General features: G+C 38.7%; 1 protein-coding gene across 1 annotated transcript in view; it reads left to right on the forward strand.

The window, feature by feature from the left end:
- Positions 1–23021, forward strand: part of DIP2B (disco interacting protein 2 homolog B) — a 150026-nt gene that overhangs the window by 80129 nt on the left and 46876 nt on the right. The window contains exons 6-15 of the mRNA XM_014458244.2: positions 5562–5774; positions 8446–8598; positions 9002–9121; positions 12908–13105; positions 15538–15629; positions 18322–18432; positions 19708–19831; positions 20432–20541; positions 21365–21467; positions 22252–22316. Coding sequence (XP_014313730.1) covers positions 5562–5774; positions 8446–8598; positions 9002–9121; positions 12908–13105; positions 15538–15629; positions 18322–18432; positions 19708–19831; positions 20432–20541; positions 21365–21467; positions 22252–22316 — 1289 coding nt within the window. The remainder of the gene's footprint in view (positions 1–5561; positions 5775–8445; positions 8599–9001; positions 9122–12907; positions 13106–15537; positions 15630–18321; positions 18433–19707; positions 19832–20431; positions 20542–21364; positions 21468–22251; positions 22317–23021) is intronic.

Below are 23021 nucleotides of genomic sequence, written 5' to 3' on the forward strand. Positions count from 1 at the left end.
GGGCCGTAGTTTGAGGACCCCTGCGCCTAAACTCTAAGCGCGATTGTGGATAAGGTTTGTAATCAGGTCAGCAATGAGTGGTAGCAGTTCATCCCGGGCAAACCCCTGAACCTGTCCCCAAGGCCCCTTTTCTCTGACTCCTTAGTGAGCCAAAGCAGCCCAGCCTAGGCGCATTGTTCCAGCTCTTCCTTGTTTCACTGTCCTCAGCTATAATAAACGTCCTCTAAAATTCACCTGGACTCATGTTGTGAACTTTTTCCTGCACGAAGTCAAGAACCTACACACTATGGCTGGCCCTCCTCAGGGCCAGTTGTAACAGTTAGTCATTGCCGGTCCTGGCATCCCCATCCATCAGGTTTTGCTGCTTTTCTGGGCCTGGAGCTGAAATAAAACTAAGGCCTAGATATTATCTCTAAGGAGGAAAGGTCAGGGGGTCTCCACCGCATGATTAGGGGAGGAAAGGCCACCCTGCAGGCCAGGGCTGTGCCAGTTTTGCCCGTTGCTAAGCACCTGGGGCTTTCTGCCCTGGTGATCTTCTGTCTCTGGCTGTAAATTGCTAGGTCAGTTTATTCAGCTATCTGTCTCAGGATCCCCATTCCACTTGCCAAGGAATTTTCCTGGTTTCTTCTATCCTGCCTCAGGGAGAGGCCATATGGAGGTGAACCAAAGCACCCCAGCCTGCAGCCAGCACCAAGGCCCCAGATAGGGGAGGCCGTGCTGTGTACTCCAGCAGCCACTCAGCACCCTAGCAACTTAGCACAGGAAACAGATGAGCCATACCCACCGGAGCAAAACTGAGCAATAAATGACTGAAAACGGTTTTTAAGCCTCTGAGTTGGGGGGTAGTTTGTATACACAGCAAAGACAACTTTAAGAGACACAAAGCACAAAGTGATTAGATTATGCTAATTACTGGTATTGTTGAGTTCTAAAAGCCCATGGCCTCCACCTCCACTTCCCCTGAGCCCAGATGTGAGGCTCCTTCTACTCCAGCAGGTCTGGGACAAAAAAAAAAGACCCCTAAGAACAGCTCTTAGTGGCAGAGCTGAGACTGAAGTCCAGATCAGTCAGACTTCTAAAGCCCATTCTAAACCACTTGGCATATTGCCTCTCCTTCTACCATATTGTCAGTAAATATTCTGGTAATTTTGGAGCTCTAACAATTGCATGTTTTGATCTAACTTTCAAATAGGCAGTAAGTAGGGAACGGGCCTAAGCCAGCAGGTGGACATCCTCCGAGGGGTCCCAGACTGCAAGAGGGTATAGGCCCGGCTGAGGGACGCCCCCCCCAGTGCACAAATTTTTGTGCACCGGGCCTCTAGTTACAAATAAAATTCCTATGAATATCTATGTACAAGTCCTTGTATAGGTTTGCTTTCATCTCTCAGGATGGAGTGGATATGGTGGGTGTTTAAATTCAATTTATAAATTAAATTTATTAATTAATAAACACTTTTAGATATAATAAATATAGGGAAGTCATTTCCACACATGGCTAAAGACTGAAAGTGCTACAGTAGTTAAGAACAGTTAGTAAACCCATTGGCTTTTCTTTCCTTAGAATGTTAGTTTCCTAATTGGTTATAAATGGAGGTTAGACTTCTGGTGATCAGTATTAAATGATGCTGTGTTAAGCCCTAACCAGTTTGGCTCAGTGGATAGAGCGTCGGTTTGCGGACTGAAGGGTCTCAGGTTCGATTCCAGTCAAGTGCATGTACCTGGGTTGCGGGCTCATCCCCAGTGGGGAGTGTGCAGGAGGCAGCTGATCGATGTTTCTCTCTCATCGATGTTTCTAACTCTATATCCCTCTCCCTTCCTCTCTGTAAAAAATCACTAAAATATATATATTTTTAAAAATGATGCTGTGTTAAAATCATATCAGTTATAAACTGAAGGGCAAACTATGTTTTCAAAGTTGTCTTGTGTTGTGTAGATGTACTCATCATATACAAGAGCTTAGGTAAGGGACTTTAGTTATAACAGATAAACATTTATGAGTTCATGTTCAACCAGAGCAGAATCAATGGGGAAATGATAGCTTTATTTCTATTAACATTCATTTAATCTTCCCTGAATTTCTATTAATTCATTGCAATTTTCTGGGTGACAGGATTGTTGATCGACTGAACAGTGGAACGACCGGTCGCTGTGACACACACAGACCACCAAGGGGCAGATGCTCAATGTAGGAGCTGCCCCCTGGTGGTCAGTGTGCTCCCACAGTGGGAGTGCTGCTCAGCTAGAAACCGGGTTCATGGCTGGCGAGCGCAGCCTCTCCCGCCTCCGCGGCAGTGCTAAGGATGTCTGACTGCCAGCTTAGGCCCGCTCCCTAAGCCATCAGTCGGACATTCCCCAAGGGCTCTCGGACAGCGAGAGGGTGCAGGCCGGGCTGAGGGCCTCTCCCCCCCCAAAGTGCATGAATTTCATGCACCAGGCCTCTAGTATAAATATATTTTAATTGGCTTTTAGAGAGAGTGGGAGGGTGAGGGAGAGGGAGAGAGAAACATCAATCAGCTGCCTCCTGCATGCCCCCTACTGGGGATTAAGCCCCAAACCCTGAGCATGTGCCCTGACCAGGAATCAAACCAACAAGCTTTTGGTGCAAGGATGATGCTCAACCAACTGAGCAACACCATCCAGGGAAACATAAATATTTAAGGGAGCTCGTTTTTATTTTTAAAAAGATACAGTCTCAGAGAAGTGCTTACATTTTGTGTGAGGTAACATAGGGTGGGTTATTCTGGGAGGAAAAGGAGACCTAATGCTTATTTTCCACCTGCTATTGTGCTGTCACTGCTGGGGCTGCTTTCTGGGTGTGGACTCATTTCATTGGCCTACCACTGCAGTTCGCATAAAAGCCAGTTTTCTTAGCACATCTTACACTGCCCTTAGCAACCCAGTGCTGTTCACTTGTCCACCCTCATCTTTCTTCACTACCGATTTTGCATCCTGTGCTTCAGCAGGTCTCATTTCTTTCAGATCTTCAAAGATTGTTTTCTGTCCCTTCCCAGCTTTCCCTCTACCCGGCACTTCTTTCTCCCCAACCTTATGCTTCTCATAACTAATTGCTCATCTTTTTATATCGATCAAACTAGTGAAGTGCTTAGTAGTATTTATTGAATGGCTGAACGGCCAGGCTTCTCACATGGGTAATTTTACCCACATGTCACAAAGCTAGTAAGGGGTGGACCCCAGAGATCCCATGGAAGACCGACACCAGAGCCATGTTTTCCCCACTAAACTATGCCAAGCCGCCCACAGTCGTGGTCACTAAACACTCTGAGGAGGACTGCAGGCCAATGAGGAAATTGAATTGAAACAATATACCTAATTACATAATTGATTCAATATAGAAACATAAGCCAGTTTTCCATAAACTTAATCATGAAAATACTGCCTTTACTAGCTTTTGAAAATTGGGTTATTCTAATTTTAGACTTACACAGATTAAAATAAATGATTTAATGAAGATAGCCTCAGTATCTAGTGAAGTTTATGGGATCCAGAGATATATTATCTATACCCTAAAAATACTTTATTCTAAGGGTCAGGTTCACCTGTCCCAGCCCCCAACCCCCTTTTCTTTAGCATATTTGCAAAGATAGAAATCTGTCTCCCAAGGTACAGCTGAAATGTTAGAATAATTTCTGGAAGTTATGCAAAATGCTATTGACAGATGCTATTACGTTTCTTTATATTTTCCTTTAATCCTCCTTTTGCATTATAGATCTCTTTGCCCTTTAAAGAACCTCGTTGTTTATCCCTTTGAGGTCTGGTCACTGTCTACCTCTCCAGCCTCACCTGGTGCCCCTTATCTCCTCAAAGTCTTTGCTCCATTTACATAGAAGTCCTTGAAATCCCAACTGGATTGGTGCCCCTGGAGTGAAACCCTTTGTTTACCCTATTTCTTAGCATCCGTTGTATTCCTGTGGAACAGTCTGGGGTTGTGTGTCTCTCCTGTGCTAGACTGTAAGCCTTTTTTAGGGCCCTTCCTGTCTCATAAGAACTCGTACATCTCAGGATCCCCGGAACCTGATATAGTTCCTGGCATGTATAGTGATTATGAAAAAAAAACACACACCACAAAACAAAACAGTCTTGGGCCTCATATCTCCTTCAATATGAGGTAATAATTTGGAGGTAGTCCAGAGCAGAAAGCAAGGATAAACTTTCTCTCTTGCTCTGGAGTTGCAGAATTTGACTTCTAGATTAAATTAGCCTTTTGTGGTTCATATTTCCATTGTCGGTACTTGCAGTGTTATCTCTTTAGTTCTTTGAGCCAAAATAGAACATGGACCTACAGTTTCACCTGATTTATAGGAAAGAATTCAACAGGACTAATCACATAACATTTAATTTTTTAAAAAATGAATGAAATTCAATCCACAGGCCATAAATTATAACCTCTAAAATCATTTAAAGGGTTTGTCTCACATCAGACCAAATGCCCCTCAATTTGTGTGCCTCGTCAGCTTGGAGCCCTGGAACAAATCCCTGACTTCTGCTGCCCTTGGCTATCCTATATTTGGTTAATTTTTTTTTTCTTTTCAATATGCTTTTCTAATTTAGGCCTTATTTTTCTGAAGTCAGGGCCAGGCTAAATACAGACATCAGTGAATTTCTCACAGTTCTTCTCTGAGAATTAAGGAGAGAAATACAGATTAATGCCCTCTCCTGTCATGTTTGGAAAGCTTACCTGTGCCAAGTGACCAGCTGTCTTTTTCTGCTGAAACCATGAATGCCTTCAGGCTAAGCATTGTTTCTTATTCCACATCAGTTCCCCAGCCTCTCACTGACACTTAAGTTGTTGTTAATTAAAATAAGTTTTTATATCTCCCTATCAAGATTATTTCCTTTTAAGTAAACATTAATTAATAAGTACTTGTTGAGCCCTAACCGGTTTGGCTCAGTGGATAGAGCATCGGCCTGTGGACTGAAAGGTACCAGGTTCAGTTCTGGTCAAGGGCATGTACCTTGGTTGCGGGCACATCCCCAGTAGGAGGTGTGCAGGAGGCAGCTGATCAATGTTTCTCTCTCATCGATGTTTCTAACTCTATCCCTTACCCTTCCTCTTTGTAAAAAGTCAATAAAATATGTATTTAAAAAAATAATAAAAATAAAACATATAACCCACTGAAATGAACATAACTCAGTAAACATTCATTTTAAAAAAAAGTACTTGTTGAAATCAGTGTAGCATCTGATCATAGGGCTCTATAATTAAGAGATTGAGCACTTCAGAATTATTTGAACATAAGTAAGATAAGCCAAAGAACATAGATATTGATTAAACTCAGATCAGAAAAATAGTGAAGTTTAAATGTTCTAAATGGGTTTTTAGAAAATAACTTAAAGTTACCTATAGATTTAGACTTTTATTTTTGCAGGCTTTGGTCCGTAGACCTTTCCTTGTGATTCTGGAGAAGCTTGCCATATTAGTTTACCTTAAGAATGCGAATGTTTTGCTGGTGTCAAAATTGAATGTATGATCAATGAACAAAAAGTGAAAGGTCTCTGTTCTAGGCAGGATCGAGAACAACTTTTTTTCTAATTCCACACAGACACGTCTTCGGCCTCCGAGGATGAGGGCTCTCTGAGACGCCAAGCTGCGCTCTCTGCTGCCTTACAACAGAGCTTACAGAATGCGGAGTCCTGGATCAACCGCTCAATTCAGGGATCGTCCACTTCTTCATCCGCATCTTCTACGCTGTCCCATGGAGAGGTCAAAGGAACCAGTGGGTCTCTAGCTGATGTATTTGCCAATACTCGAATAGGTAGGAGCTGGGTCTACCCAAGAAGCCCAAATTATGTCCCATTTGGCTCCCAGTATTCAGAAAAGAGTTTATGATCTGTATGAGGTTTTTCAGAGTGGCCTAAAAAGTAGAATCAGAAAGAACATGGCAGTTAATGAAGCAAAGAAGGAAACACCAGCAATACATTTGTCTGCATTTTTGTGCATAGTATTGCCCACCTGAAGCCATAGCTATTTCCATAAGCAATACTCAAGCTGCAAGATATAACACCAGTCTTAGCAAGGGTTTATCCCTGTTGAAGAATATTCCATTTGATCAGAGGTGTTAAAATATTAACATCTTAGATTTTCCCCAGGATATTATTATCTATGTTCTCTCAAACAAAAAACGTTAAACCTGAGTTTCAGTCAGGCCCTTTGTCTTTAGCGTAAAGACTGGATTTATGGTCCTTGCTGCTGTGTTATTGCTACAACTGGAGTGTGCAGCCCGAGGATGGGACTCTGTGAGCTGCTCCTTGTTGCCTATGCACCTGTATGGTGTGTCTGTAGCTTTTGCTTGGCTCTGCTTTATGTTCTTGTGTGTGTTTCTAAAGAGTTTGTGACATCTGCAAACAAAGATACAGCTCAGTTCCCTGCTTTTGCTTAATTGGTTGGTACACACACTAAGTGATGTATATGAACATCATATCATGTGTCTGTTATACTTTTCTCTTTTTTCTAGACAATCAGTGTCTTAATTTTCTTATCAGTGACCTTTTTATCACCTTATATATATTGTTTTTTTATTTTTTCAATGTATAAGAGGAAACTTATTTAGAAAGTTACAGGGGCAAAAGAAAAGGGTCCTCGGAACTTAAGAGAGAGAAAAGTAAAGGGGAGCAGAAAGGTGTGGGTATTCTCCCAGGAGGGAGATTGCACCTGTATTATTTTATTAATTAAAAAGAAAAACTTGGAAAAATTTTAATTCGAGCCAATAATTTTTAATGACAATAGCCAAGTGCCAATAGCACTGATTTGTCCTGCACTCTTAACCCTGCCCTGTAACTCACGGGACCTCCCAAAGCAGCTACAGGTGAGCGTGCTCACCGCCTCCTCTATTTGGAAGAGGCAGCAGCAGTCCTGTTGGGTCAGGCTTTATTTTCACATGGGTCTAAAAGAGAACACTTTTATTTAACATTATTACCTGTTGCATGTTTGCTTTAAAAGAAGTAATCAATGTTTCTGATAGAAAAATGTGAAAATACTGATAAAAGAAAAATAAAATAATTTAGAAACCTACTTTCCATGGATAACACTTTAATGTTATTACTTTATCATATATCCTTCTAGACTTTATTTGCATATAAATATGTAGGTTTTATTTTTACTAAAATGAAATTGCACTAAACAACATTCATAATCAGCTTTTCTTATCACAAACATCTATTATATCATTAATATAGAATTATACTATTATTTTTTATGGTTTCAAAATATGCCACTGTATGGCCATGTCCTGGTTTATTTAGCTATTACCCAATCTTGGACATTTAAGTATTATACATTTTTTTGCTAATATAAAAAGTATTGGGGTGAACATTCATGAACACAAAACTTTGTACAGTTGTCTGATTATGTATTTAGGATGTATTTCTATAATAAAAATGCAGGTTTTTAACACTTGTTACCACACTATCCTACAGAAGAGATTTACTGCAATATACTTGTGCTAGTACTATATTTATTATTTATTTATTTATTTATTTATTTATAGTTAGTACTATATTTAAAACTTTAAAAACTATTGAACTAGTAATTACAGACGTTTGGGACATAGAGACCTTACTTTCGAATTGATTTTAGAAATTATTTATATTATTATTTTTTCCGTTTATAGTTTTGAGTGGCTTTTTATTAGTCTTGTGAATTGTATATTTTACTTCTTCTAATTTCATTTTTTTACTTCTCCAGATGTTTTCTTCTTCTACTTTTTTGTAACACATCCCTGTTGAATGGCTCTCTTCCAATTTATGTCATTCAGTTCCTTTATATTAAGAATCCATACATGAAGCAGAGTACAGTAACACTAACCATGCGTACAGCAAGGGAAGAACCTGGTCTGTATCTAGTAGATCCAAGTTACCTATGGGTCGATTAATAAAAATTAAAAGTAGACCTATCTGTTTTTCTTCATCTGGAAACTCGAGTGTTCTGACCCATTCTCAAGATACTATTTCTGTCTTCAATGGAAGAAGAAATATTACAGATAAACCAACATAAACATGAAGAAATGCTCAACAGACTAGAATATTAGTAGCTATATAATCATACTCACTTGGTTTCATTTTGAAGTCATTTATAATTTTTATTTTATTTAGGATGATTTTTATGTAATATTGGTTCCCTACTAGTCTTTCTACATAGAAAAGCGTGTTTTTGAGAAACGTTTGTTAGAGGATTTGATCTTACTAAGACTACTCGAGTTTTTTTGAATAATTTTGGAAAGCTCATAAGCCCTGGCTTAACCTGTTGCGCTCTCATTGTATCTTGCTGGTAGAATTTGATTTCAAAGGTTGTTTTGCAAGAGCTCATTCCCATAGTTTTCTTCCTTGCTAAAAACAAAGCAAAACAAACAAACAAACAAAAAGATTTAAAAATTCTTTATTTTACTGCGAATGTAATATAATTCTAAATTTTGTTTTCTCCCCTCTTAGAGAATTTTTCTGCTCCCCCTGACGTCACTACAACTACCTCTTCATCATCATCATCCTCAATACGCCCAGCAAATATTGATCTGCCCCCCTCCGGGATAGTTAAAGGCATGCACAAAGGATCCAACAGGTCCAGCCTTATGGATACAGCTGATGGTAGGGAGTTTTTATGGAGTAGAAATGCAGTAACACAAGTCATCCTGAGCACACTCTTTTCAGCAGCCTGCACTGTGGCCACACTGACACTTGTTCAGACTTAGTCTGTACTCTCAAAAGATACTTTGAACAAAAACCTGAATATGTAAAAAGAAAAGAATGCTATAAGAGAAAAGGGAGAGTAGGTGAAATCTTTAAGCAATATATTAATAATAGCACCATATTTATTCTCTGTTGTCAAAACTTGTCATGGACATATTTGTATTTATTTGTCCCAGTTGAAATAGGATGAGACTGTGGGAAAGGGCCAAAAATCATTAGAAATAAAAACTCCTGAGCGAATTGATGAACTATAATATCCCTGAAATCAATTAATTTTAACTTACCGCTTTTTCCCTTATAGGTGTTCCTGTCAGTAGCAGAGTATCCACAAAAATCCAACAGCTTCTCAACACTCTGAAACGACCCAAAAGGCCTCCCTTAAAAGAATTTTTTGTGGATGACTCTGAAGAAATTGTGGAAGGTAGTAGTAATAGTACCATAAACAAACATTTCTTAAGCAATTACTACATGTCAGGTATTATAGGATTTAAGGATGAGCAAGGCATCATTTTGGGTTGAACGAGTTCATAGTTTTCTGCTCTTTTCCCCTAAGGATCATTTATATTTTAGATCTCAGATGAAAAATAGGAAGGGAGGGCGGGGAGAGAAAAGCAAAGAGATAACTATGGAGCATTGAACTATCCTTGAAAATATGCTCTTTGAAATTTGGAACTTTCCCAAATACATTATTTGAAAAATTATTTATATTTGGCATTATCCTAGAATACTAATGTCAAACTCAAAAGTTTGCCCAGTCTTTTTGATACAACAGACCTTTTTGTTAAATCAGCCAGTCAACACATATATATGTCTGCTTTCTTTAAGATAACGTGGGCATGCATATAAGCCTAACCAATGGACACAGACACCAGGGTGGTGAGGGCATGGGTAGGAGGTGGGGAGGAGGGATAAGGACACATATGTAATACCTTAATCAATAAAGGAAAAAAATATAAAAAATAAAAAAAGAACATGGTAGGCCAGCTGGTGTTGCTCAGTGGTTGAGCATCAACCCGTGAACCAGGAGGTGATGGTTCAATTCCTGGTTAGGGCACATGACCGGGTTGCAGACTTGATTCTCAGTAGAGGGCGTGCAGGAGGCAGCTGACCAATGATTCTCTCTCATCGTTGTTTCTCTCTCTCCCTCTCCCTTCCTTTCTTTAAAATCAATAAAAAATATATTATACAAAAAAAAAGATAATGTGGTAGATGGTGAAAAAGGTAATCCAAATACAGTCAACTTCCTTCTTTCATTATGTTGTTTACAATTTAGACCTGTTGGAAATATATACATGTGAGAACTAAGTTTAGCCATTAAATATGTATCAACTAATACAGGTAGTTGGAGAAGGAAAGAAATCAGTTGCATCCATGTGGTTAGGGGAAGCTTCATAGAGGAAATGGTGATAGTGATTTATTCATTCAGTAATTTAAAAAATTTGTGGATGAAATCATATGATGTGTAGGAAGGATTGGGAGGGGAACACCTTGGGGGCATAGATGAACCGAGAGTGACCATTTAATAATTACTGAAGCTAGGTGACAGATAGATCTACCTAACAAAAGCTTTTGTCAAAAGAACTAAGTCCTGGTAGCTTTGTACTCCATTTCTACATCCTGAGACTAATAGTAGGCTTTGATCACATCAGACCTGTTACTGGAAATCGGCACATAAGTAGCCTAGATCTGGTCTTAACCCATTTTATGCAGCAGGAAGCAACAAGCAACCTGACACATGAGGTTAAGATGAACTTTTGTTTCTGTAAGGGTCAGTGAACTCATTGAGCTAAGGGGATCTTTCTCAATGCACTGATGTCCAAGGTGCTCATGCCAATAATAACCTCACCAGTCATTTTAGCACTGTGTATTGACCAGGCAAATGAAGGTCACGGTTTAAATAGAAATCATACTGAAACAATTTTCATTGTCAGAATAGAACCAACAGCTTGTCACTAGTTATAAATAGGCAACAGTTGTTTATTTGAATAAGAATACCTTTGGAGCCCTGACCAGTTTGGCTCAGTGGATAGAGCGTCGGCCTGCGGACTGAAGGGTCCCAGGTTCGATTCCGGTCAAGGGCATATACCTTGATTGCGGGCACATCCCCGGTGGGGGGTGTGCAGGAGGCAGCTGATCGATGTTTCTCTCTCATCGATGTTTCTAACTCTCTATCCCTCTTCCTTCCTCTGTAAAAAAAAAAAAAAAGCAATAAAATTAAAAAAAAAAAAAAGAATACCTTTGGAAAAGAGATACCCCTATGTCTTTGGAAGTCTGAAAGAGTGTGCCCTGAGGTCTGCATTGAGGCCTAGTGGACGGCAACAATGTACAGACTTTTATCACCAGAAGACTGTGCCTGCCATATGTAGTCGGTTTGCAAAACCAAAACCATTTACTTAGCTTCATCCACATTCTTCTTTTTACTTAATCTGATGGTTTAGGGTCTGGAAATATACAGAGTAGAAGGACAGTGATTTGGGAAGTGAAACTACTCAAGATATTTTAGTGAGCTTCTCAAATCTGTCATTAAATTGAGCTATAAAATATAATTTATTTCATATTCCAATTGCCCATCTAATACCTGTTGCTCATTCTGTTCATTGTCCCTTCTGTGCGTCTTCTCTTACCTCCCATTCACCTGGCTAACTCCTAACCTTCCTTTAAGACTCAGCCCAGGCATTACCTCCTACAGGTGAGGGATCGCACCCCCTAAGCTGGGCAATGTGGCCCTCTCCCGCCTACCTTCTCTGTACATACCTGTCATACACTGCTCATGTTGACTTAGCTCTGTGTGTGTGTGTGTGTGTGTGTGTCCGCATTGTATTCTAGATACTCCTGGAGGGCATAGACTCTGTATTCCTTGCACATAGCATTAGGAAAAATAAATGTTTGTCAAAGAATAACAGATGCAGTATTTACTTTCTCACTGTTTATCACATCCTGTTTATATAATTGGTACTCAGTAAATACTTAATTTTTTATTCCATGTATAAATTATCTTTCCTGTTGTGAATATATAGGATTTTTTTTGCTTTTTATTATTTGAATAATACTTGTTTATTGCAGAAAAATTGAAGACTTTAGTTTTATTTATATGAAAGAATATGAAATATATTTCACTGCCAGTTTCTGGAATGATTATGTTAATAATCTAGAGCAGTGGTTCTTAACCTTCTGGCCCTTTAAATACAGTTTCTCATGTTGTGACCCAACCATAAAATTATTTTCGTTGCTACTTCATAACTGTAATGTTGCTACTGTTATGAATCGTAATGTAAATATCTGATATACAGGATGGTCTTAGGCGACCCCTGTGAAAGGGTCGTTTGACCGCCAAAGGGGTCGCGACCCATAGGTTGAGAACCGCTGATCTAGAGCTTTTCTATTTCCCCCAAATTCAGTTCAAGTTAATTAAAATTGATTGAGCATTTTGTATTAGGCACTATGAGAAATAAGAAAAAACGTGTACAGTATCAGAAGCCCTTGAGGAGCCTCAGTGCTTTAGTAAGGGTGTGCTACCACATGGTGTGGGAGCACTGAGGAAGAAATGGCGGAAGATGGTTTCCCAGGGAATGCACTAGTTTAGCTGCATCTTAAGAGGGATGAGTACGAATTCACCATGAGGCAAAGGGATTGGCCATGGAAGAAGCATGCATGCCCATTATTGGTTTGAGTCTGATACTGACCCTGTGGTATAATTGTTACTGTCCCCATTTTACAGATGAGGAAAAACAAGACTCAGGTAACTCGGTTTGCCTAAGGTCACACCAGTAAAAGTGAATGTCAGCTTGGTTTTCCTGACTCACCATTCAGTCCCTTTTCATTGAATGTTACCTGGTAAAATGGAACTTGGCTCTGACATTGGACACAAATGAAAGATTTAAAAACAAGTTTACTAAAAATTATGAAATTACTAAAAGGAAATTTATTCTTTATGCTTTTCTATGTGTTCAGTGATTTGCTTTGTCAGGCTCAGGATTTGCTTGTTGCATAAAATTAAATTAAATTAAATATGATTTTACAGTTATGTGGGAAAGTGAATTAAGGCCCAGTTTATGGATTACCACTTCTAACAATGTCCTTTCTTTTCTCAGAGTGAGTTCAAAGTAGAGAAAGATGAAAGGAAAAGGGAAATGTATTTGGGATTACTGACCTAAGTTGTGTTGGTTGGTATTTGCACTTACATCAGATCTCATTTCTGTTGTTTCAGTACCTCAGCCAGACCCTAACCAGCCCAAGCCGGAGGGACGGCAGATGACCCCTGTGAAGGGGGAGCCCCTAGGAGTCATCTGTAACTGGCCTCCTGCTCTGGAATCTGCTCTGCAGCGCTGGGGCACCACTCAAGCCAAGTGCCCCTGTCTGACTGCACTGGATGTGACAGGGAAGCCAGTTTACACTCTCACGTACGGTGAGTTTTCAAAGGTTCCAGCTCCTTCCTTTTCTCCTAATAATTCTCCAGATTATCATGGCTGGGGTTTTTATCTTGGTATTTCGCAGTTGCTGGTCATTGTGTTTCAGTAGATCTTTTATTTTCATAGGATCCTAAGTTCTAAGTACAGCTATTACCAAATATTTTAATTTGCTAACCTGACATTTTCAAGGCAGCTTATTTTTAAAAGAGCCCTAGCTGGTTTTTGCTCTGTGGATAGAGTATCGGCCTAAGGACTGAAGGGTCCCAGGTTCGATTCCGGTCAAGGGCCCAAACCTGGGTTGCGGGCTCAATCCCTCAATGCAGGAGGCAGCCAATCAATGATTCTCTCTCATCATTGATGTTTCTATCTCTCTCTCCATTTCCCTTCCTCTCTGAAATAAATAAAAATATATTTAAAAAAAGAAGGGTAGCACTGTTTAAAAAATAAATAAATAAATAAATAATAAATAAATAAATAAATAAATAGTAGAGCAAAAAAGAAGAGACTTTGTGCACCCACTGATGTTTTCTAACATTAAGAGAGGATTTTAGGAAGACATTTGGGCAGGATTAATGGTGTATGGTAAAAACCATATAGTTTTATCCAAAAATTGAAATTGATTACTCTTTAGATCTTTGTCCTTTACTTCATCCTGCCTCTTGCTTATATTAGGCACAGAAATCTATAATAAACAAAGAAGCAGTACTTTTCAATTTAGTTTTGCATCCTAGCTAAAGTTTTCTATTTCTTTTATAAATAACTTCTTAAAGTAAATTATTTTTCTTTTATAAATTCCTAAAAAAGAACTTTTTTTAATAACAAGAAGAGTGGGGAAAAAATAACAAGAAGAGTAGATTTAACCTGGACTGTGAGATTTTGTACTAGTTTATTCAGACAGATTCCTTTTTCCCTTCACAATTGGAGCACATTGTCCATAGCCCTAAATTTGTTATTATTTAAAGAATTGTGGAAATTGATATGCATTTAAACCTTAGATGCCCCTCTGAATGTGTTGGATGTAAAGTAAAACTAACATATCTATTGAAATAATACGATTTGTCTTTTACTTGTTCCATAATATAAGTAAGAATTTCTAAGGATGGTTGAAGGAAGGAAGCATGAAGAAGGGAGAATAGGTTTTCCACCCCCAGACAGATTTTAGCATTCATTTCAGAAGCTGTATATTAATTTCATCCATATAACCCTTAAAGAAAGCAGTTAGCTGGCTAAATCTCTTCATGTTCATTTCATATCTTTGAGTGTATCGATGTTTCACATAGTTATTTTCATTTTACTATCTGTTTTCACTGAAATACAGTAATATGAAATGCTAAATTATGAGTCACATTTTTGCTTTGCAGTTACTTCGAATCTAATGCCATGTTTGTAAATGGTTCTTCAGAAAAAGCTTAGAATGGTGTAGTCTTCTGATTTTCAGTCTTGTGATAAGCAGTTATTTCCTTGCCTTGAAGTGTGATCAGCTCACATCAGACTGTTTTTAAAGATACTCAGATTACTTCAGAAAAATTGAGTATCGACCCATGAGCCAGGAGGTCACAGTTCGATTTCTAGTCAGAGACCATGCCCAAGTTTCAGGCTAGATCCCCAGTAGGGGTTGTGAGGAGGCAGCTGATCAATGATTCTCTCTCATCAATGATGTTTCTATTTCTCTCTCCTTCTCCCTTCCTCTCTCTGAAATCAATACAAACATATTAAAAAAAATAATAATTTCAAAAATGATCTAAACCTGAATGAGCTTCCAGTGCTGTATTTTGTTGTTGCTGTTTGGAGGCAGGACTGGCTTTCCATAAACTAGTGTAAATAATAAAACGTTTGTTGTGGGGAGGAGCTCTCTGTTGGAGGCCATGCTTGTCTGGTGTGTCGTTTGGAAGGGGCCATTGTCTTATTATATGTGCTTGGGAACTGAATGCCCTCTGGATGAGGTAGGCCTGTGGTTTTTTCTCTCTCTGTCTCTCTTTTTTTTTTTTTTTTTTTTGAGAGAGAGAGAGAGAATGTTTATTAAAGCTGGGGACAGTGAAACAAGGAAGTGCTTAGGGTAGAAGAAGCACCTGGAGAGAGCAAATGGGGCTGCTTTGGCTTTCTAGAACTGTTATAGGAAAGTGAGCCATGTGGGGCTGTGTGGACTCACTGACAAGTAAGAGTCACATTGACAGGAGAGAGCTTGACAGAAGAGAACCAAGGGTGGGGCTACTGTCGGCTCACTGGAAAGTCGGAGAGAGGTTCGGGCGGTTAGCCCGGGATGAGCTGCCACCACCTATTGCTCCCCTGGTTTCAAGTCTCGTGAGACCCTGAGAGTTTAGGGGATGTTTCTCTGAGAGGGAAGAAAGGCGTGGGCGTGCTAGGGGTAGGGGTGGTGGCAGGGGTGTACTGTGGTTTTCTCTATGACTGTTTTCTTTTCTTTTTCCAGGAAAGTTGTGGAGCAGAAGTTTAAAGTTGGCCTATACACTGCTTAATAAACTGGGGACCAAAAATGAACCTGTATTAAAACCTGCAGACAGGGTAATTTCAATTTGCTTTTTGGTTTTAGGGAGGTGGTGTTTTATTGCTTTCGAACATATGCATTCAGGATTTTTAATATACAACAGCATAATTTATATAACTTTTATTCTTAGGAAATGAAAATGGTTTGTTGCCAACCCAGGTTGGCCCAATGCCAGGCAATATACCTTCATCAATTGAAGGAAATTTACATGTCCCTTTCTGTAGCTGCATAATCAGCAAACTCTTCAGGAGCTAATAAAAGTTGGGACACCTGAGTCTTTCTGGAAGTAAATATTTCAGTGTTCAGATAACAAAGATAGCAATAAAGTTTACTTTGATTTTTTTTTTTTTCCTTTCAAAAATGTCCCATCGCCCTGACCGGGTGGGTCAGTTGGTTGGAGCATCAACCCATCCACACACACACAAAAAAAGAGGTTGTGGGTTCTGTTCCCAGTCAGGGTACATATCTAGGTTACAGTTCAGTCCTGGGTTGGGGCACATATGGGAGGTAACCAATCGATGTTTCTCATCAATGTTTCTATTTCCCCCTTCCGCACTCTCTAAAAATCAATAAAAAACAAACAAACATATCCTTGGGTGAGGATTATAAAAAAAAGTCCCATAAAATTTTTAAAGCAATTTTCTGTGGTCTTATGTAGAAAGGAAGGGAAACTCATTGCTACTTCTAAGAAGAAGCAAATTGGCATCATTTAATTTCTTCTTTAATCGGAGGTGACATTAATCTTTTTTAATTTTTGAAGGTTGTTTCCTATTAATAAATTTGTAAATATGATTACTTTTTAAAACCAAACATTACTTTTCAGTTGGAATTTGTAGAATGAAACACTAGCTATACAACAGACTTGCTTTTAGGAGACTCATGATTATAGAATCTCCTAAACTAGCCTTTGAAAATATTTTTGCATTGTGGTAAAGAACACCTAAAGGATGGCTTCTACTTACAAATATGTCATATGAGTGTTTCCTAGTCCTCACTGAACCCTAAGAAGGTACTTCTGTCTCTCCTGACAGCCTAGGCCAGTGGTCGGCAAACTCATTAGTCAACAGAGCCAAATATCAACAGTACAACGATTGAAATTTCTTTTGAGAGCCAAATTTTTTAAACTTAAACTATATAGGTAGGTACATTGTTACTAACTTAATTAGGGTACTCCTAAGCAGGCCTTTGCTAAAAACGTCCTCAATCTGATTGAGGTACGTTTGCTGATGTCAACCCCTTCCAACTTTCCCATCCTCAGCTCGTGCATGAATCGGGCGCTGCGTATCCCCCTGGCCCGCCTGCGCCGGGTCTCCCTTCGCCCGACCGACCGACACCCCCCACTTCTTCTAACGCCATTTCTTCAAAATAGACTCGCCCAGGCCGAAAACCAACTTCTGCACATGGGCCACGAAGTTTCAATCGCACTGTACGTGCACGCCTGCACGTGGTATTTTGTGGAAGAGCCACCCTCAAGGCGCCAAAGGGCCGCATGTGGCTCGCGAGCCATGGTTTGACGACCACTGGCCTAGGCATTTGTGTGCAGGAAGAAAATGCATTACTTACAGGTCTTGTGGAGTTTGTATTTTTTTAGTACTCTTGCCCTAACCGGTTTGGCTCAGTGGATAGAGCGTTGGCCTGCGGACTGAAGGGTCCCAGGTTCGATTCCGGTCAGGGGCATGTACCTTGGTTGCCGGCATATTCCTAGTGGAGGGTGTGCAGGAGGCAGCTGATCGATGTTTCTCTCTCATTGATGTTTCTAACTCTCTATCCCTCTCCCTTCCTCTCTATAAAAAATCAATAAAAATATATTTTAAAAAAAGAACTCTTGAAGGTTTGAATTGAAATTTATTAAAATTTTTTAATTAAACAAAAAGGAAAGAAAGAATTGAACTTACCTTGAGAGTGAGTTTAGATAATTTGAAAGCAAAAGAAGGAAAAACAAGAGTCCAGTGACATAATTAAGTTTCAAATGTTAATTTATAAATATTTGAGCCAAGTAACAAAACTCCAAAATGATAGTGACGTCTGTGTTTTTTCATTTCTTGAGTATTAGGAAGAGTTGGTTATCCCTGTGATATATTACAGGTGAGATCACAGGTTGGAACACATTACAGAAGTTTTACTGTTTATCTTTTGTAAATGAATGAACTTTATATCCATAATAGTTTCTGCCAGTATTGCTTATACCTATTACCAAATGCCTTTCATGCTAGAATACTTGCATTGTTGGCTCAGTGAGTAAGAATTAATGCAATGAATTTGTCAAAGAGTAAGAGCCTCGATGCTTATAGCTCTCAGTGAGAGATGTAAGGCTTATTCTTTAATATGCTGGTCTCTAAATTGTTACGTTTATTTTATTGCTTTAGCTTTGCACTAAAGTAAATTGGCTTAGGTTTCACAAGTAATTAACTTACTACTTAAGGTGAGTTGTTTACTGCTAAATCACCAATAGAATTAAGTGAAAAATCTTAGGATGGTGATGAATTGCAATATAGTTCCCAAAATGTGTCTAGTATAATCATAGGAATGACAGAGGTCTTTTTAGATTTGTGCATCCTTCTCAATAACTTAATTTCCTTAGGCTATTAATTAGTTTTATTTGTTGTGTGCATGATAGATGTTTTATATTTAAATATATCTTATAGAGTGACATTGAAAGCCTTAGTCTTTTTTTATTCCTCTGTTATTGAATGTCATTATGCATTTTAGGTAGCCCTGGTTTACCCCAACAATGATCCAGTCATGTTTATGGTGGCTTTTTATGGATGTCTCCTGGCGGAAGTAATTCCAGTGCCTATAGAGGTACCTCTTACCAGAAAGGTAACTGCTAAATTTAAAAAGAATGTACTAGTAGTCTGTGTGACATGGCAGTCATTGGGTTCTTGGATCCATTGACTTGGTCATGACATTAGAAACATCTGCTTTCTTAAGTACTAAGTTTCACTTTTTAAAAACATGAAAGTTATATAAAAATTATTAATATTTGTAACTTTCATGCAAATAACATGTTTTTAACCAAGATAGAGTATTTGTAGTATTATATGGTCTTGTATATCACTTAAAAATCATGGGGACATACTTGACTTGTCAACAATTACCACCCTTGCTTCAGAGACTATAATCCACATTTATCCTCAGTTACAATAGGTAAGACCTTTTGTAAAAGGATTTGGTTTAATTGTATCATATGACCTAGGATTTCCATGAAGTTGAAGGGTGGTGCAGTGATGGCATGTTGCTACTCTATGGCACAGGATTTTACATTAATAACAAATCAACCCAACTAAAATGAAGCATATGTGGCAAATTTCCAAGTTTAACAAAATGATTTTTCCACGAGCTGTTTAACCTTAATTTTCTCATGTTTATTATTGAGAGTTGATGATAAAGACAAATATGGTGGAGAGTGTGGATTTACAAGAAAAAGATTATTTTCTTAAAGGAATAAAAACAAATTGGTAACATCTCTAAAACTCTGGTTGATGGGATATAGTATATTTAGATTGTTCAGGAAGTCATAGGATTGTTCTTATACTAAGTTGACAGTGTTTGTGTGATTTCATAATGATACTTTTAAGATAACATTTTAATGAAAATCTTTAGACTATATCTACCTCTTTTAAAATATATTAAGTATATATATTTGGGTATAGCTATTCATTCACTTTCATTGTAAATTTGGACGTTTGATGTTCATTTACATTATTTATTTTGTTCTAACCTGACTTGCTTTGCTTTTGGATTTGGAGATGTGGCTAGATCAAGACAACTTAACCGTGTTAGCATTTATTTAATTGCTTGACTTTAATCTAAAAGAGGAGCATTGTTGACCTTTGAATAAAATGGTCACATTTGGCTGGTAGAATTCATTAGCAATGTCAGATTCACAAGATATTTTATTTGCCTTCAGGAAATCATTGTATGTTTCAAACTATTTGGAAGAACATATTGTCACTAGATTTTTGAGTTGCCAGATATCAGTGGGGTTCCATGAATGTTATCACACAAGTGCCAGAGCATTGCTAAGTGTTGGGCTTTGGGTATGAGTGTGCTCACGTTCACTCCTCTGCTGTGCTCACAATCTCTTCTCCACAGGATGCTGGAGGGCAGCAGATTGGCTTCTTGCTAGGAAGCTGTGGTATTGCCTTAGCTCTTACCAGTGAAGTTTGTCTAAAAGGGCTGCCAAAAACACAGAATGGAGAGATTGTACAGTTTAAAGGTCAGTAATATTTGTATCTGAATTATCAGTTAAAAGTTAAAGCCGAGTGCTTTAGTGTTTTAATTTAATAATAGCTAAGTACTTAAAATATATTTTCTTATTCTCACAATCTTATGAAGTAGGTACCATTATTATCCCCATTTTACAGGTGAGGAAACTGAGACACAGAGAGGTTAAGTAACTTGCCCAAAGTCACAGCTAATAAATGGCAGAGCAGCGATTTGAACCCAAATCTGATTCCACAGCCCACACCCTTAACCTTTATGCTGATGGTTGGAAAAAGCTACCACTCTGTTCATTAAAGCTAAATGCTACATGTAGAGACAGAGGATAGACCACTAACCTCAGTGGACTTCCACTGCCAAATGGACCTCCCAGTTGTTGAGGTAATGTCAAGGCCTGGAATGAGCATGTGGAACAATTGTACTTTTGAAAGAAGGTATAAATGTCTACTGATGTGTCACTAAAAACTAATAAACGTATTGTACTGATTATAAAATGACCTTGATTTGGTCTCTTGATGTTTAAAACGACCAGTTCAATGTGAATTCCTTCCCGTATGGCTTAGGCAATTCAATTTTTATTTGGGGTTTGATTTAGGTTGGCCCCGGCTCAAATGGGTTGTAACAGATTCCAAGTACCTTTCAAAGCCTCCTAAAGACTGGCAGCCCCACATCTCACCTGCTGGCAGTGAGCCAGCGTACATCGAGGTAAGTCCTGAGATTGGAACTTACATTCTGGCTTTTTCTTTGGCTTCAGATGCTATCTTACAAACTTAAACTAACTTTTTTGCAGTTTTAATATTAGGAGATCCCCCTACTTTGTTAGATTTCCATCTTTTGGCTTGTAAAATGTCTTATAGTGGCTTTCTATTCTAATTATTTTTAACGTAAATACACATTCAAGAGAAAGACAGCAAAGAAATTGATCCTTGCCATGTAAGAAAGTTACAAAAGACTTGGAGAAGTACAGAGTTTTAAGAAATGATTTCCTGGCAAAGAAACTGGCAGAGATATTTTTCTGTTGCTGGGAGGGAGGGGGGCTCGGGTGCAAGAGACTGGAGAAATGCGGAGGGGAAATAGCTGGAGCATTGAGGTAAAAGCAGAATTACAGTTAATTGATTTGTAGGAGTGAACAGGCCGTTTGTAGGTCTCCCCTCCCAAACAGCTTCTTGTGCACCTTTAGCTCTGCAGGGCTGTGCTTGCCCTGCACTTGATGCTGTGCTCCTTCGGTGCAGCTCAAGTCGCTTGTTTGTTTTAGCTTCTTTAACAGCCACTTCACACTTGTGACTAATTAAACTTTTAAGGATTTTCACACATACTTTTCTTGAGCTTTGCCATTTCCAATCCTATCTTTGTGTGATTAGAATTTGAGGCCCAAGGGCACAGCCTCAAATGTTCACATGAAGCATGTTAAATTCAGCCCGTTAGCCTGGCTTTATCCTTTTGTTTCAGGATTCCAGTTCTGTCATTTGAAATAACCCATTTTATTGTGTTTCTCATGTTTTTGTTTCTTTGTGTTTTTGTTTTCTAGTATAAAACAAGCAAAGAAGGGAGTGTAATGGGAGTCACGGTGTCCCGCCTTGCAATGTTGTCTCACTGCCAAGCTCTGTCCCAGGCCTGCAATTATTCTGAAGGTCAGACTTCATCCCATGACTGCCCTCATTGTGAGCTTCAGATACATGTGGTGTGACTAGGAGCAGGGTGCTCAGTGATTGGATTCCAGTTAATGACCAAGTTCAGAGTGAAATGTTTTAAGACACATTCTTGGCTTGCTTTGGCTTTCTTCTTTTTCACAAATATGCTGCAATTTAAAGGAACTAAAATTCTGGGCAAACCAAGTATGTGAACTATGATTTCTAGAGCACAGAAATAGAAAACTAATTAAAACCACCTGTTTATTATTAGCTGCAGAATGTCAGGTATCTCCATCTTCCCAAGTGTATAGAGTTGCTATCAGCAGTACATTTGGAGTCAAAGAAATTCAGCTACCAAAAAGCACAAATCAGAACACAAAAGTGTATTCTGTAGGTTGCTTAGAAATATATGTGTGTATATATAGATATAATATATAGATATATATGTACCAAATTTTCTCTCTCTAGGAATTCTAATTTTTATATGTGTGTGAAACTTTCAAAGTTCCTTATATGATTAGGAAAAAAGGATTCTCTCTCAGAAGATAGTATCTAAGTCATAAGGAGTTTGGAATTCATTGTCTCTTCCATGGCCATGTCACTCTAGGATCAGTCCCCCAGCCAATTTGAGGAGATCCTCCAGTAACCAAAAGACTCAGAGCTTTTAGTGATCTCTATAGAAATACCAAACCAGGGGTTCAATAGAGGCAAGTAACATGATTTTGCTACTTAACACTAAAGATGACTTCCTTGCTTCTCCCCTCCCCCCTTTTTTCTATTTCAGGAGAAACAGTAGTAAATGTTTTAGACTTTAAGAAGGATGCTGGGCTGTGGCATGGCATGTTTGCGGTAAGCTACTCAGAATTAATGCCTTTAGTGTAAATCTTATGATTCAGATCAGTATGCATGCTGTGTAACCAGAGCATCTCTCAGTACTTGTTTGAAATTTTAGCCCCCAAAAGATCAATAATACTTTCCAGAGGCATTTTATTTTACAGTACAAAAGGCAATTGTTTTAAAAAGGAGAATATAATTCTGTCTGTTTTTTCTTCATTGTGTGGTTGGGCATACTCCTCACATAATAGTTAATGGGAGAATTTGGGATCTATAATTTTTAAGACATCTGCTATGATGGCTCAAAGCCTAAAAGATTCTAAAAATGACTATGTATTTATGATTTTAAAAGTATGTTTGAGATTACATCAGTATATTTAGAACTTGGCAACTGTTGGTAATAACTAACTTTCCCGTTGGACAAAATGTACTGAATGACTGCATGCTACAATTAAAGAATAGAGTGGGCTGCTTTCCATAAGAGAGGAACAGGTAATGTGCTATGGGAGTTGGAGAAAGGTGAATTCCTCCCAGCTCTGGCACAAAGGCCATATTTATGGAAGAGGTAGCAGTTGAGTCGGGCTTTGAAAAATGGCTAAGATTTAGCCACATAGATATTTTTGTGGTGGAGGTAGAGAGAGGGGACATTTCAAGTGGGAAAAGCTACCATATGTAGCATGGTGATTAGGAAGGGAGAGAAAAGAGGTACAAGATCTTAGA

The sequence above is a fragment of the Myotis lucifugus genome, unplaced genomic scaffold, assembly GCF_000147115.1.
Source record: "Myotis lucifugus unplaced genomic scaffold, Myoluc2.0 scaffold_91, whole genome shotgun sequence".
Classification (NCBI taxonomy): Eukaryota; Metazoa; Chordata; class Mammalia; order Chiroptera; family Vespertilionidae; genus Myotis; species Myotis lucifugus.